The 17,445-nt window shown below is 38.6% G+C and overlaps 1 protein-coding gene across 1 annotated transcript in view; it reads right to left on the reverse strand.

The window, feature by feature from the left end:
* Positions 1-17,445, reverse strand: part of MDN1 (midasin AAA ATPase 1) — a 103,902-nt gene that overhangs the window by 37,959 nt on the left and 48,498 nt on the right. Inside the window, exons 43-62 of the mRNA XM_055809860.1 lie at positions 17,053-17,323; positions 16,225-16,384; positions 15,803-15,919; positions 14,442-14,650; positions 13,724-13,869; positions 12,661-12,863; positions 11,337-11,557; positions 10,208-10,321; positions 9,280-9,412; positions 8,508-8,617; positions 7,687-7,820; positions 6,814-6,974; positions 6,287-6,407; positions 4,978-5,188; positions 4,599-4,830; positions 3,344-3,470; positions 2,266-2,436; positions 1,907-2,121; positions 1,427-1,808; positions 1,112-1,221 (exon numbers count right to left, since the gene is read on the reverse strand). Coding sequence (XP_055665835.1) covers positions 1,112-1,221; positions 1,427-1,808; positions 1,907-2,121; positions 2,266-2,436; positions 3,344-3,470; positions 4,599-4,830; positions 4,978-5,188; positions 6,287-6,407; positions 6,814-6,974; positions 7,687-7,820; positions 8,508-8,617; positions 9,280-9,412; positions 10,208-10,321; positions 11,337-11,557; positions 12,661-12,863; positions 13,724-13,869; positions 14,442-14,650; positions 15,803-15,919; positions 16,225-16,384; positions 17,053-17,323 — 3,548 coding nt within the window. The remainder of the gene's footprint in view (positions 1-1,111; positions 1,222-1,426; positions 1,809-1,906; positions 2,122-2,265; positions 2,437-3,343; positions 3,471-4,598; positions 4,831-4,977; positions 5,189-6,286; positions 6,408-6,813; positions 6,975-7,686; positions 7,821-8,507; positions 8,618-9,279; positions 9,413-10,207; positions 10,322-11,336; positions 11,558-12,660; positions 12,864-13,723; positions 13,870-14,441; positions 14,651-15,802; positions 15,920-16,224; positions 16,385-17,052; positions 17,324-17,445) is intronic.

Consider the following 17,445-nt stretch of genomic DNA (forward strand, 5'->3'; position numbering starts at 1 on the left):
TACAAATGTATTTCATATAAAGATGTTCATATATATCTAACATAATAGTTAGATGTATAAAAAATTTCAGAAGTATTCTTCTAGTTTGTGTGAAACAGCAAATAAGGAAAAGCAAGAAGTGACACCTGTATAGCATACGTATGCAATTCTCTCCTCTTCCCTCATGCCCCCCCCTGCCGCCAACGCTTCAAAGAAACTTCAATTACTTTTTTGCTTGCGACCTGACAGCTCTGTGAGCATTAAGGAAAAAGTAGTATTGCTTGAAGCAACTGGTAAAATAGCCATTCAGAACTTGTTTTCAATGGCTATCTTTCTCTTTAAGCAATAGCACAGAACTATCAGTAGCTCCACGCATATAATAATGAAATAAAGAACTTCCATTAATAGTGGAAAATCATGAATAATACCCAGTTTTTAATCTCCATGTGCAAGGAACATCTGGAAACCTGCACAAAGGAGAAATCTCTGTTCACTTCAAATTTCCTCCTCAAGTTCCTCAGATTAAAAAAAACAAGCAAAAATAAACCAAAAAAACCCAACAACAAAACAATGGCTACAAATTTTGAATGTCAACAGTGGACTATGTGGTAAGCAACTTCATCCATCCACAGCACCACAGGCAAAGGCTGTCACTAAAATACACATCTGGAGATTTCTACCCAATACAATCAGTCCAAGAACTCTGCAAAATAGCCCTGGCATCTATCACAGCCTTGAAGAGTTACAGTGATAGGTACATATTCCATGTCATTTTAATTTGTTGATAACATTGTCACATTTTAATGACATGACCATAGATTAGATGTATGGCTTTATTTTCATTTCTGGGCATAGCTTCAATTTTATCAAGATGTGAAAGGCCACTGCTTTAACTGCTGTATTTACAGCAGTAGAAAGCATACAGTCAATTCCTTAGACACTGCAAATAAAGAAAACAGCTTCTGTATTTGTCCTTACCACCTCAGTTTGCAAATTCATACTTCAAAATCAGAAACTCTTAATTCTACAGAACACAAAAATTACAAAGCTGTGGAGAAAAGCTTTGGAGTGCAAGCACCCAAAGATGAAATTTCCAATCTAAAAGAAAAGAGCTGAGTGTCAGAGATGTTACCTGAGATGGGGATGAATATAGTTGCTGACTGCTTCATCTTCAATAGTTTTTCCAGTGTGCAGCTGGGATGAGAAATCATTTGTTTTCCATTCACACTCAAGCTGGTATAACTAAAAAGGAAAGAATAAACCATTCTCTAGAGGTTCTGGTTTTGGTAACCAAGTAGGTACATCACTTTCTTGAACATTAAAAGAAGTTCTAACTGTACAGTTTAAAAATCATAACCAAAGATTCTCCCAAGAACACCCAAGCCAAACTCCTTGGTGTTGATTTTATACATTACAGAGGTAAAAGCCAACTCAGATCCATGCTCACCTCTTCTTTTGCGTACTTGAGCTTGTATTCTCTTTTAACAGCAGGATCAAACCTGGTCTGCGGAAGCCACACCTGGATCTGCACCAAACCAATGTTCACCCAGAGGCTTCCACGCCAAGCTGTCTCTGGTAACTCCTTAAGCCCTTCCCCAAAGAACTGCTGCAAGCAAGTTAGCAGGAGAAACAGGAATTCTTTAGGAAGTAACTCCTGATCGGTGAGGCTTCTAAGTATCTTAGAAAGGTACTCATACGCAACAGGATCCTTGAGGTAGAGCTTTTCACAGCACTCCAAGAATTCTTCTTGAAGTTCCATTGGAACCAGATCTACCAGAGCAGAGAGTTGTCTGCTTAGCATTATTCCTTGTAGTCTAGCATCTGTGTGTCTGGAGAAAAAGGAATGAGAAAAGTTTACACATGATAAGGAAGCTCTTCTAACATGCTCAACTTAAATAACATATATGTGGAAGAAAGGTCTCAATACCTAAAATCTGCTATTGAAGAGACAGCCAGGTTGGTCCACAGTGCTGAGCTGACTTCATTAAGCTGCTGTGCTCTCTCCATCCATTCTCCCAGTGTCACATGGGATGATGACAGAACAGGAAGCCCACTCACATCCCACTGGCTTGTCTTGCTGCTGCTAGTTAGAATTTCAAAGAAGCACTTTGAGAAAACGGCTCGGGTCAAAATACCTGGGCCCTAAATTAAGAGATTAAGAGTTAGATTGTTCAGATACAACTTGCACTGACTATGCTAGAACTTACAGTATTGCTTTAGAAAGCTGTTGAATTATTTAATAGAAGAGTTTCAGCCTTCAGTTTGATTAGGTCAGAAGAGACAAACCTTCATAGAAGAGTTCATATTGGATTTAGAAAAGTTCTTTTCCTCTGTTGCAGGTAGCGGCCTCCAAGTCAACCAGTAGTCTGGGTCTGTGGTGAAAGTACTGCTCCAAAAGGATGCTAACGCAGCATTAACTAGCTGAGATGACAGAACAGATATTTCTTCAGGGGATATCTAAGGAGAGAGAAAAACTTAAGAGCTGAGAATAATTTACAGGGAACAACAGAGAATCAAGGATGGACACACACACACAAAGTATGAAACTATTTTTCGGTAGGGATAGTACAAGATATTCCTCAAGATCCTTTTCAAATTCACAGTGGTTGCTTGCATCTCTTCTCAACAAGGAGTACACATCCTGAGGTCTGCACTGCCTCCTGTCTGTGAGATATGCAGCATGTTTACAGAACAAATTTTCAGAATACAGCCTCTAGTATATGACTGCGCAACCTTTTGTAACAACACACAAGGTTGCATAAGCATGAAACAGATAAAGTGACTCAATATTCTGCTCTGAAACATTTAGAAGTGAACTTGCTGGTTTACTGAGCTTTGTGGGAATACAAACCACTACTGTATCATAACTAAACACTAATTGATCAGAATCTCTCTGGTGTATTACGTGCTTTACAGAAAATGCATCAAATAACTGTCTCTGTATATTTGACTTGCAATACAGACTTGAAAAAAATAACATAGAAGCACAGGAACAGAAGCAAGTATTTTTCAGCATAAAATTACTTTGAATGCATAGATACAACTAGGCTGGCACCTGCCATTCAATCAATCTCCTGCTTTTCATTAGGTCACATATGGATGACTGGAACAATATGACCAGACTAGATCATACAGAACTATGTTATTTCAGATTTTGTTGTGTTTTGTTTATGTTTTAGTGCTGTGTTTTCATAACATTTTTTGCAGGCTCACAGTTAATAACCTTTCTTATTAAAAGAAAGAACAGTTAGTGTCAGGCACAGGTAGAAAAACTGCAAATAAAAAAAAGTTACAGAGGTAGACCTATTTTGAAGAGTTACTTGAAAACTTCTGCAAGACTAATTAAACTGAAATTTGTTCTTACTTCATGGAAGTGCAACAAGTACCACAGTCCAGACAGTTGGTGAGAAGCAGCTGGTGTCAGCTTCAGGGAAAAAGCTATAAGCTCAACTAGATCCGAACATATATGTAGCTCTTGACAGCCGTTCTCCCTGTAGGAGGTAAAAGAAATACAGCCTAAATAATGCCTAAAGCAGGGCACATGAAATAAATAATTTGGATAGAAAACCAAATTGAGAATGGCAGGCAAAGCCACAATAACAAAGACTCTGTGAGATGTTAAAATGACAACATTCTAAACACTGGGGAAGAACAAGCACTCAATACTTGTAACACTCTCATCCTTCAAAACTGGCAAAATCTAAAGACAACAAAAAGGGGAAGAAGTGCAATCTTCTGCAGCTAGAAGCTACATGTTCAGCAAAACATGCAAAACAATTGGAGACAAACCGTCATCCAGCCTTATAGTTCTTGTGAAAATCAGAACTTTGCTGAATTCAAGAGTGCATCAGTGATTCTAGGAGTCTCACTGCACAAAAAATTACTTGCACTGAAATCCATAAATTAAGAGCTCTCTTCTAAGGAACGGTCAAACAATCAAAAAATAAATACACTTGGCCCTTAAAACAACATTAAGCTGCGAGTATATGTGTGTAGCTTACACGAAAGGAAGCATGCATACCAGTATACTTTCTCCATCATGAAGTCCAATTCAGACTTTCTACAGTAGCCCCCAGCAACACTGTGATAAACACCTTCATATTAATTCCTAATATGAAAGACTCTTCTATTTCATTAAAAGGCAAATGTTAGTATTTTCCTTTTGGAAATACTTATGTAATATTTACTACATAAAAGGTTTTAGTTGTACTCCAGCTATAACCCATTCATCCATTAATAAAGCAATTGCTGGATAGTAATGTGTTCAGTCAAAGGGTCCTGGACATCAGCATTCCTATTGTTGCACCAGGGAAGTTAGAAAAGAAGTACAGTACTTCTTCGATATAACACTAAACTACTCCTTTGCTGATACTTTTTTATAGCTGCCCAGCTGCAATTCTGCATGCAGACAAGGAGTGCATATGAATTTATATACATAAATATATAAGCTTATGTGTGCATGACATACATATATATGCACATAGACACAGCTATAGATACAACATATATGTACACATGCAGATTTACATACAGATGTAAAACACCGAAGTTGCAGCTTTTAGCTAGAGATTCTGGATCTCATGAATGGAATATAGGATTTCTTTCTCCAACCTTCTTACCTTCTTGCACAAGCCTTGGCCACATAATCTGCTGTCAGTCTGTACTGCCATAGCACACCTATGTATTCCATTGCAGGCCACAGCTGAACCCTACTGCAGAGCTGGTTTAACAAGGCAGGGTCTAACTGACTGGAGATGGTGTCTTCAGTAAATCTTTCCTCTGAATGACCATAGGTAACTCCTTCTGCTCTCAGCTGTGAATGCACAGCTTTCAAAAAAATCTTTAGTTGACCTGTTTGACAGAGTGTAAGAGGCACATAAATGCATGTACTATGTTTCTTGCCAGTGAACATGTCACAATCTTTACATTTGTATATTTAAAAAAAACCATTGACATGGAAGAAATAATCCTGTTAGGCTCTTCAAAAGTGTCACCTACCCAGACTAACATCTTCTAAATGATTGGCTCTAATTATCAGGCCATCTGCTTGCAGTAACGCTTTCTTCACCTTCCATCCAGCAGCAGCAATTTTCACACAGCACATTTTTTCCTGCCATCTACTTTCTCCAAAGGCCAATCTTAGCTCCAGGATGTTAAGTGGTTTGCTGAGGACTTTTAACTGAGAAAAACATTCCATGCCCAGTTTATCCTGGAAACATGAAAAGAACAATTTGTTTCAGCAGCACTAACAGAACAATGAACAAGATCTGTGACTGCAGTCAAAAGTAAGATTTCGAATTACTTCAACTGAAGTACAAGTATATATAAACCAACTTGCAACAACTTAATAATTCTTTCCTAGCCCTACTCAATAAAGTAGGAAGAAAGAAATTTAAATAGTTTAGGTAAGTTGCCATGCTGAAGTATTGTTTGTCTGCATAATCTGTGTAGTTTCTTCATGAAGGAAAAATAAACTTGGCAAGTAAGAATTGTGGCAAACTAAGGGCAGCAAATACACAAAGTAATAAAAATTTCAGTAGCTACTATCACTTAAAAGAAACTCCACTTGTGTGTAAACCACTTGCAATTTAAATACGTTTGGATGCCTAGAAAAATCTCCCAAAATTCTCAGTAAGCACTGAATGTTCTTGAGAGTCCCACAAAGTAACTATGTGCACTTTTGAATAGCTGACTATCTTTGAGAGATAAGGTCATAAAACCCTAGGTCTTAACAGCCAACATCAGCAGCCCACATGACTACTCGTGCCCTGCTTTTAGAAAGCGATTTATATTCTTTAGAAAATTTTACTGTAAGATTTCTTCTTTTAATTGATTGACAACAATTGCTGAAATAAGAAAAAAAATCAAATCTGTCAAAGTAAAAGGCCTTGTCTTGCCAAGTCATAAGGCAGCCCCATCTTATGCTATATAAAAGGAAGTGCAGCTATCTATTCTATACACACATTATGTTCCTAAATAAGCAAGCGGCATATTGACCATTCACAAGTCTCCAGAACAGAGCAAGGAGTAGTATTTTTATTCTTGGGCACCACCCTATATTGAATAACTGCTATCTATACAAGACATTTCTATTCTTAATTATGCTATCTGGATAAAGTGCTGTATTTCACAAAAAAGATGTACATTAACATTCGCTGAATTTGGTTTTTTAATTAATCTAACTAGTCCAAAAGGAATGTATTTTTGCTGGCCTGGAAAGCAAGTGCTGTAAATCTTTATGATCATTTTAAAGCATTATTTGCATATTGCTGGAAATACAAATCTTTTGCAAACAGAGTACTAATACCTTAAAAGGAAGAGGTCTTCCTAGAGACTTCTGCAATATCTTCATATTGGCAGAAATGCTAGCAGGATTGGCCAAGCAGCTCTGAATCTGCTGTGAAACAGATTGAATTTCCTTGGAAACCCTTGCAGATTAAAAAAAAAAAAAAAAACAAAAACAAACAAACAAAAACACAACAAAAAAAATCAAACAAAAAACACACAGGGAAAGGGGGGGGAGAGAAAAAAGGCCACAGTTAACTCAGAAGTTTGAGAAACAACACGAAAGGATGCATAAAGAGACAAAAGTCCCTTCTCTTATCCTTCTATTAAAGGGGTAAAAATTCTAGAAGACCATTTGCGCAAGCATAAGACCAATGCTAAGAAACCTGAATTTTAAAGATGAACAGCTATTTAATCTAACATACTTGTATCACTAATGGAACACAACTTGGACACTAATGGTAAACAATATAGCTAATTAGCTATAACACTAAAGAAAAGAGTAATTAATACATACATTTAACAGAAACACAAATCAAAACCACTCACTTGTGCTGGTCTGATCCAATAAGCATCTGAGGAATTCTGTCAATTAGATGCTTCATAACCCAGTGCCAGTGCAGGGACAAAAGTGACAATCCTGGTGAATCTACTGTCAGGGTGTCAGAGACTGCCCAGAACCGGTCACGCCACAACAAGCAGTATAAAATCTAACAAGAAGCCAGAAAGGTTATAGTTTTCCCATTGCTGTGTGTTACAGAATACTTTGTACTTCAAGCAAGAGAAAAAGCAAACACACCATCACTTGCATTAACTTCAGACTCACACATGCTTTGTATTTAGTTGTACACAACCACTACTCAACTATAGCTCCCTAAAATTACCACATGGCTCTACTGGCAGGTGGAACTACACAAGTCAAAACCAAGCAAACCGTGCACCAAGTCTACAATGACATTGTCAGATCGCAGCAAAATTATCTTCATGATCTGACAAGGGAGAGGAAGAAACAAACCACCCCTGTGACCTACATGTCAGCTATCCAGGTTCAGGTATCTTTCTCTGAGATAGATGTGGATTCTCTCCACTGATGGTAAAGGGAGTAACTGGCACTTCTGTGACACAATTCATACCATCCTAACCGGGCAGAGAAGGCTTGAGATATCTATGTCCCAGGTGTCTATATTTAGGAAAGATAATTCCCACCTAAATATCTGCAGGTTGAAAATCTACACTCCACACAGAAGAAATGAGAAGACAGAGCACAAAAACAGTCACTGACACACTGATGTTAGGCATGTTCTGAATACCAACAGAAGCACTGCAATGTACTCAGTGGTCCCTGAAACTAAAAATAGCATGGTGCACACAATCTCATGTCACTTGACTTGCATAAAAATACTACAAAAAAAACCTACTCACATCATGCATGTCATCGTCACTTAAGGCCACCTGAGTAGACTTCACCCAGTGAAATGCAAATGCATCCCAAAGTTCAAAGAAAGCAGCAAGGTTGACCACGATTGTATGAGGAAGACAGTTGTAACTTCCTGGATCTGAGTTTTGGGGAGGAGGGAAAGAAAGGGAGAGACTGAGTGTTCCAGCCACATCACACGACACAAGGGTCAATTTCTGATCACTAAATGCTCTCTGTGGTTGGGTGGTGTGCGGAACCACCTGAAAAGATCTAAGAATTGAAGTAATAAAAGTAGTCCTTCATTATTTGTACAATCCTCTATTAACCCCTACGCATTTAATGAAGAGTAGTCCATAACGAGGGAAGCATTGACCAACTGCTTCTATGCAATGCACTAACTTCACTGCTTGATTTCCCCCCCTTTGTTTTAGGAGTAAAACATCCAATTTACATAAAAAAATAGAAAGAGGATTAGCACAAAAGCATGTCTGAAGAACTTGGCTATTCTTATTAGCCAAAGACAAAATGCTATTCCAGTTTTTCTCCACCATCATCCTGCAGTTTAGAATTAAGAGAGGAATGATACTCACTCATTACCCAGTAGAGGCTGGACATAAACGCTACATGTAACGTAAGATGTATCTTATTTAAGAACAATGTGTTACACAGCAGAGTAACTCTCATCTCACTGCTTTAAATTCACACAAACTTTCTCTACACATTCAGGACACATCATGTTTAAAGTACACATTTCATAACAGTGCAAATTAATTATATTTCAAACTGACCATAGAACCAAAAGGAACAGTGAAAAAAATCAGCCCACCTTTGTGGAAATCTAGAGACATTCTTAAAACACTATTTCTTGGCTTCTTGCTGGTAATCAAATTCTTCTCGGTGTAGCTTCTTTTTTCTCGGTCAAGAAATAATACTGCCCTGAATAAAAAAAATAAAGTCGTTAGAAATTCAGTACCATTTTTAAGTCTCTGCCTTATGGGGATGGTGAACTACAAAGTGACAGTTGATATTTCACTGTATTATGAAACAAGAATCAAGTGCAGCATAACTAATTGCTTGAATATGGTTTCTGCAGAAGCAAGCTTCACAAACAGCAGATTCCTGACTTCAGCAATCACCAGGAAGGAAAAAGTACTGAGCTACTGAACAGATGCACCACCACCACCTGTAGTACATGTGAGCAACTGCTTCCTTGTACTGTAATTGCAAAATCAGGCTATTTTTTGCTCTTATTAGGAAAATCAGTCCAAATCCAAAAGCAGGGCAACTATTTAAGTTTTCGGTCACAAATTTCACATTGCTGTTTCTGCCTCTTTTATGCTTCATCCCACAGTTCTGGTTGGTCCTTGAACTACTCCAGCCTATATGGAGAGCCCTGCTCCCTGTATTAAGTGATTTGTTTTAGTCTGAATCTACAGAAGACAGAGGCAAAAACCACAAATACCTGGACAAAACCTCAGGCCTGGCATTTTAGATGACATCTATCAAAACCTAAGAACATACTCGGCAGATACCACAAGCATTTCTACAGCACCGATAAGTCAATGGGCAGTCTTTACAAGGTGGCTTGTTTAACCCACCGATTTGCTACAGACTTCAAAAGGATTAGAAGCTGATCTGTGTGTTCCATTTCTGCATCAAAGTTCATCGAATTTCTGATGATATCCAAGAACTGCATATTCCACCTTGGGTCCAGAGGCATCACATGTTCATCTAGGAAGACAGACAAGACAGAGCACAGCAGTGGAAATGTTATTCAGTGAAAGACTTTCCTCAATCACCATGCCTATGCAAGAACATTAGGGAAAGAAAGAAGGAAACCTAAGAGGAAGGCAGAGTCTTAAGCTCCCTCTCACTCCAGATATCCAAACAGAAAAGCATTAAGTTGACTGCAGGTTCTGTAAAACAGAACAGTGAAAGTAAATTAACCAGTGGTCAGAGTCCCCAGAAAGACAGCCGGGAAACTAAGATCCAACTCCCTTTCCCTTCACAGTTCCAGGCAAGATATCTGGGACCATGCATAAAGGCTCCAGTGTCACTGTATGTAGCTTTCAGGCATCTAACAAACTTGGAAAGGAAACCACAGACCTGAGCTCCCAGTAAAACACTGCAGGAAAATTATAGACCTCAACATAGGTTTTATATGGGCCAGCACAATAAATACTGGGAAAAAAGTAGGATGCGTAACCTATCTGGTCAGAAAGGCAGTAGATATATGCATTGCTCTCAATAACATCACTGAAATCTGAGCTGTAGGAATACAGAGTCAGGATTCATAGCCATAGCACTCTTACCTAATTTGCACAGGATGAATGTATTTAATCACCACATTTGCAGTTCTAGACAGCAAGAGTGGCTTTGTTGTTACTTTTTTTGCAACAAGAACAACATATAGTTAGAATGGAGCCTTTGTTTTGTTACACACATTCCCTAAGAAGGGTTGCAGTGTGCTCAGAAAACAAATAAAGGAAGCACCTATGTCTTACGTCAATTTTTTTTCAGAAGTACCTGTCATAGTCGGCTGTAGCAACTTGATCATGTTACTGACTCCAGACGAGAGGGGACTGGCATAGAAACTACCAAGGGCTACAGCACCTGCTTCCAGCTGAATCCGCACTGGATCTGAAGGTGAAAGGCAGAGGACACAGGTGTAAAAGAGCATTTAGTACAAATAAATAAAAATAACTTCAACTGAAACAGCCAAGCAGCCCGAATCGCATCTATGCATGCACCCCAGACATGCTGGTTGCTCCTACTTTGTATTAGCTCCAAGAGCTCTTAAAAGCAGTCAGAATATCACGGCCAAAGAAATAAATGCAGTAAAAGCGTTCTAGTTAAACTGGTGATACTACGTGTATGCTATCAAAAGTATGGCTTATGAAAATCCATGAGTTTATGCCTTCAAATCTTTCTCTCAGTACATCTATTATTTTTTTTTAATTGGGGGGAAAAAAAACAAAGGTCACCTAAGAGCACATGTCACTAAAGTAACTTTCTAGATCTTTTCTAGTTTATAGACACACCTGTCTAGAAAGACAGCAAGATCAAAGGGGAACTATCCCATTCATGTAGGGACAATACAGCCCAAGATTTCTCACACACTTAGCTTCCTTGTATAGTGTATTACTTGGACTAAGGCCTGTCTAAATTTTCCACAAGTTTAATGTAATTAAAGCCATTAAGCAAAATACCTCATCTCAGCTGCTATCCTGAACGTTCAGGCAACACAACTTCAGAAAATCTCAGTTCTGCAGTTTTCTGGCTTTCTAACCGTTTGTATTTCAACACAAAACAAACAGCAGGCATTTTACTGGTTTTAGTACCATTATTTTTAAAAAAGTGATAAGAAAGGCATATTTGCTTACATAGACCAAGAGGTAGTCAAAAATAACTGTAATTCAGAAGCAGGACAAGCTACACACATGCTTGATGTTTAGCCCACAGTCTCCTGTTGTCCCTAATATGCACAACCTGTTTCTGTCTCTCCCTGGAGCCTCAATGCCCTTGATTTAGCATGGATAGTTGAGAAGTTTCATATCAAACCATTTGAATGGTCTATATGTTTTGACAGAATACAACTTGTGAAGATAAAATAAACCAGTCCTTAGGCAAAAGGGTAAGTTAAGTAATTACATACCAAGCACCTGTGGCAGGTTTTTGGCTAAGGAGTTAAGCCATTTAACTCTCAATGTCCAATCTTGGTTGGTCGCCTTTTCTATGAACAACTTCACCGAAGTCTGGAGAACTTCCATTTTATCCATCCAGCTTGCATCTATCTCAACAGCACTGAACTTGAGACCCTCAGGATTAGTGGACTGCATAATTTTTTGAAGGTCTTGCAGAGTCAGTGGTAGTGTCCTGAAACACAAAGAAGTGAAATCCAGCAATCTAGGGCTTGAACTGCCAGTTCCAGGAAAGAATGTATTTTGCAAGTCAAGCTACACAGCATACAACTGTCTTCAGGCAAGAAGGCAGCAATGCAATAACCTCTCCTCTTTTCTTTATTTGGCTTTAAAGCCAGCTTCCAACTTCATATCAGTTGGGAGTACCTACTATTATGAACTCACTATTGCCAAATGTTTGATCAGTGTCAGAAGTGAATAGGCACAGCATTCCACTGAGAAATTATCATAGGTTTTTGCACCAGAATGATATGTGAAGTAAGTTAAAAGACAAAGATAGAAGGCAAGTGTCACTGATTAAAAAAAAAACAAAACAAAACACCACCACCAGCACATAGCTAAGGTTTCACAATTTCAACATTACATCTCTGTACTAACTTCTACAGCTTGTTCATTCACTGGAACCAAACCACAGCACCTGTCTACAGAAGGTCACTGAGCAAAGCAGGCAGGCAGACAATACTAGACAAGTGCTGTGAGAACAACAGTTATATTGCACAAGAAATCATTAGAAGAGTTCTTGCATATGGCTCCTGTACATGAGACTTCCTTCAGACAGCTCTGTTTGAAGGAGATTTGTTTTATCACCTGAAGCTACTGGACCTAAATAACTGATGAATAATTGTTTACATTAAAGCAGGAAGGACTGAGGATCATTAGTATATTTAAAACCAGTGAAATTTTTTTTTTTAAAGCTCAGAAGGAAACTGAAGGAACAGATTTTTGGGCCTCTTATTGCCTTGTAAACCCACTGTTTGCCTTCACGTTTTCTGCTAAATCCCTACTCCTAACAACTTAAAATGGGTCATAGGTACTGACTAAAGATTGACTAGAGTCAAGTATTTTGGACTGAAGAATAAAATGCTAATTAAACTTGTATTTGTAGTGGTTGCATGGAAACGTAACAGGAGCCTCAGTTACAGAGTGTGGATGACCACAGTCTCTACCCACACAATTTGCTCAGGACAAAGTTTTGCAGGGAACAACGACATGCCACCAGTAGTTCATGCATATCTTGTTTCTTACTCATTTATTAAACACAAAATGTTTCTTGCCTACCTGCAGTTTTTAAGGTTTAGTCTATTCACACAATACATTAGGACCTGTGCATCACTCTGGACTGTGGAAAGAAGCGAGTCTTCAGCTGCAAACAGGCCTGTAGGTAAGGAGTCTGGCCACAGTCCCACTGCTAGCAAGGAGTCACCCCAAGTTTCAGAGGAAGCCAGAGATGAAGCATGCTTCGTAACCAATTCTAACACAAGCTACAACAACCAACCAAAAAGCAGTTCAGAATCATAATGAAACATATATTCAAGTATAAAATAGCTCAGGGAACTCTTTAATTACATGTATTTATTATGAAATCACTACAAACCAAACGTTCTACAAATGCTATATAACCTACAGAAGTACCAAAACACTCCAACCATGAGTGAAATAGCAATATTCACTTCCTGTTTTAAACTGTATAATATGTTATCTCCATATGTCAGTGTTTCAAGCTATAGTTTCACCAGTATTAGTATCCCAAAGTCTCAGCTGAAGCTGTCAAAAAACAAGTAAGCCTCAGAGTCCCACTCTGGATCCCTTATGCTGCAGAAGTGAGCCACTATCTACAAAATGTCTGACAAACTGTATTTATCCCTCAGGGAATATCTCAATAAGCACATCCCAGTCTTTATACAACTCTTGCTCATTTGACCTCTGTCTCCAGCAGCATGCCACCAGGCTGAAAAAACATGTCACAGAAGTACAGGTGACATCTGAAATTCACTGTACTTCACCATGCAATACCAAAAAACCCAACTTCTGGAGCTTCAACTGATCTGTTACAGAGTAAGTTATATGCAGAACATTACTGCTTTCACTGGAGCCAAAAAAGGCTCAGAATCTAAAAGATATAGAAAATGCCCCAATGCCACTTAACCCCTCTGCTCTTCATCACCTGACAGATGCCCGAGAGGACATTTAAAATTTTTTGGATCATCTCTCAGAGCACCATCTTCATCAACCTCTTGCTCAGGTACTTAGGAAACAGAGAAACTCAAAACTAGCCTCATGAAGTGGTATCTGTCATTTATCTAGATGATGTAAGAAAAGCTTTCAAACGCCAGACTTTTACCTTTTGGTTAACCTGCAGTTGCTGTGAGCGGCCATAAACTTCCCAACAGGCTCTGTAAAAAGACTTTGCTAACCCAAGGCCTCTTTGTACCTGCTGCACAATTAGCACAGCAGCCTGAAGCAAAGGTGACAAAGATGACACAGAACCTGAAAGACACAGAGCATATAGGACGATATGAACGTTTAGTAATTGTCAACACTCTCTGAGAACAAACACTAGTTTAGACCCTGACGAAGATCCAAAACAAATGAATCCTACTGTGTCCTGAAAATTGAGTGGGTTCTTCCCAGGGTTAACAAAAAAATCTGACAAGACTGTAAATAATAGGTGACCAGCTCAAAGTAAGACCTCAAGTAGCCAAGATAAACAAAATTCAGTGTCGTCTTGCCCCAAAGAACAACTTGAATAGGCCTTGTGCAAACCCTCTATTTCACTGATTTTCATTTAGAATATATTGCCTTCCCTATAGCAACACACAACTGACACTTGCAGGTGTCTGAGGTCTCCTTACAGAGTGCTCAAGTTACCATCCTTTCATGACTTGGGCCTACTTTCTGAGAACACAAAACCCAACCCAAAACTACCTAATTATACTATACTATGCATTTACATATAATAGGACATAATGTAATAAAATAACCAAGTTTAATATTAAAAGAGTTAATACAAACATATGTAATGAGCCTAAGTTAATAAATATTGAACAGACTCTTCTTACCTGCTATCGCTGCCTTGGTTTCTGAATGCACAGCCATAAGTGCATCACAGATGCTATTTCCCACTAAACCCAAACCATGCAGGAGTAACTTCAAATCCAGATCATCCAATACATTTCCATCATTCTCCCCAGGAATGTAAATTTCAACCCCACGATTTCGCATGGCTCTGGATATTTCCCCATGTGCAGGATCCATGGAAAGGAAAAGCCTGACAGACATTAGAATAGAATAGTTCAGTTCGAAGGGACCTACATTCTTAAGATGTAACTTAGGGCTTTAAACCGCTCTTCATAAATTAAGTTCATCTTCATAAAAATGGGGATACTGATATCTAGAAAGACAGAGACATCTACTGGATTTAAATGAGAAATCTGTATGAATAATTATACTTCGAAATTAGCCACAGATCCATTGCATGATTTTTAACTCAATTACATCTGAACTATGTTTATCATTTACCTACTTAAAAAAAAAAAAGTTAAAATATGCCTCTGAGCTCTAAAGACCACCATTAAAAGTCTTAGCAACAGCTTCAGATAAATCTGTGCTATTTAGAAACGAAAAGTATCCAACACCCAACTAGTTAATCCTATCAGTAGACATCTCATAAAAGCAAGGAGAGAAAAAAACTTCCAAGATACAATGCAGCAAAAAAAGGTTACTAGAAAGTCGAAGACCTTGTTTCCAATTCAGAGGAAGCAGAGCACATCAGCCCCAATATTCTTTTCATGAAATTATAAAAGGTAGGAATTATACAGAATAATCTGTATGTACTCCTCCCATCTTCCCCAGAAACCACTTCAGATCTGAGAGAATATAGACTGTCTGGTTGGTGTTTTTTTTGTTTTGGTTTGGTTTTTTGTTGTTGTTATTTTGGGGTTTTTTTAAGTTCTGTCACTGCAGGAAACTCAAAATTTATGAATGGGATGGAAAAAGCCGGGAAGAAAATTATTATGTCCATATACCAGTTTTCATCACCAACATATCTGAATACTTTGCCATCTTCAACACATGTATTGTCAACTCCATTACAGTGAGACAAGGAAATGCTGAAATCCTAAATTAGAAATGGAGAATCAAGGCAGAGATATACTGGTATGAATTTTCCAGTGTAATAGCCTGTGTTGCAAAAGGGATACAAAGCCAAGTCTCTCAAGCTCTCTAACATATGCTCATCACAGTGTAGTTTTCTTCCTTGCCAGTGTCGCTGCATTACATGGCAAACTGAACAGCATACAAAATAGCAAGACTGGCTCACTGCTGACTTTTTTCTAATCTGCTATTTAGTAGGAGGAAAAATAAGGTAAAAAAAAAGCGAAAAAAAGGAAAGAAGGAAAAAAAAAGCAGAAACGCAAAGCACCTGAAGTTTGGATGAGGAGCTATTGTAGGAATTGTGCCATCTATCACACCTCTCTCACTCATGGTAAGAATTCCTCCTGGTTCAAGTAAAGCATTCAAGCGGTCCAGCACAGAAGGGCTATGATCAAAAGAAATGTTTATGGTTATAAAAAGGTAACAATTCAATCCCTTTCTGATCTGAAATCAAAATGGTACCGTTCTTAAGCAAAAAGCCAAACAGCTAATTACGACATAAGACAACAGGAAAACTATCACCTGCTAAGCTGTCTGAGAAGGAAGACACACTTCCAGAAAAAGTTACTGCTCCTGTGTGTTGTTATCAAATGCAAAAACATTCAGTTGTGAACCATACAGTAAAAAGCAAAATAAATTAGGGAGGCCAAGGGATTTTCTCAGTGAAACAAAGCCACTAAAATCTCTTACTTGCAGAAGTTAACATTGTCCATCAACAGCCAGTCTCCAGACTGCAGGGCCTGAACCAACATCCCATCCACCCACTCAAAAGTGCCATGGCTGTTGTGGTCAGCAGCATGGGCCTGCTGCAGCTTGAAACGGCGAAACTCTTCTACCAGGTGAGCAAACTCTGAAAGGAAGTGTATTTTACACGAAGACGTACATTACTGAGGTAGCTGCCTGCTCCATTCAAGAAAAATAGTTATTTTGTTAACAAGCATACGTGCTTCCCACTTTTTAAGGGAACGTAACAGCAGAGGCTCCAACTCTTCAAGTAGCTTCCCACAGGCAAAATCCATGAGGACAGTGAGGGTTTGCAAGCACAGAGAAATATAAACTAGACTGACACTTCTCTCCAATGCTTGTCCCCCATCAGATGAAGTTTGATGGGTATTAACATCATACTTTAGACAACGATATAAAAAAAGGGAAAGAAGAAAAAACAACCCATACATTATTCTCCTGACAGCTGTAATGCTCAGCTGATCAGTGCTTCAGAGAACAAATGCAAGAATAGAATATCCAAATACCCTTTCTTAGGAATACAAGGTAAGAGCTTTATAGCATCCTATGTTGAGTAGTTCAGTACAGGAGAATTTCAGTATCAACTACTGATCACTAGCAGGTGTAACTACACAAAAAATAAACCTGAAGAGCCACCATCAATGTAACTTTTTCAGAAGCTATGAAGTAGCACAAAAAAACCCCTACAACTCCCTTGCATTGCAGATTTATTATTTCTTTCATTTTCTCCAAAGGAACATTATAGCGTCACTTCAAATTGCCCACCATACATACCTGCCTTTGAGTAAGAGTTTATTTTGTTGTTTAGTCGCTGGGTAAGTACAAGTATTCCCTCCAGTTTGCTCACTAATTCAGTTGTAACACTTCTACCTCCTTCACCCAGAGATTTGGGTTTGTAATTCAGGATGAAATTGCTCCAAGCACGCAGCACAAGTTCAGCATCATCTGCACAAATTTCTGTCAGCAGGAGACTGTCCCTTACTAGTGTGCTCACAGCATTCTCCACTTTTTCCAAAAGGCGCTGCCATGGCCTATTGATATCAACCTGCAAACATGCCATTAGAGTTAGTTTGTCCGGAAGACTGTGGTGCCTAAGGCTCCACTTGGTGCTTGAACACTAAGATTTGCAGGTAGGAAGAAGAAATTACAGCCACACTACCAACACAG

This window comes from Falco peregrinus, chromosome 7 (assembly GCF_023634155.1).
Source record: "Falco peregrinus isolate bFalPer1 chromosome 7, bFalPer1.pri, whole genome shotgun sequence".
Lineage (NCBI taxonomy): Eukaryota > Metazoa > Chordata > Aves > Falconiformes > Falconidae > Falco > Falco peregrinus.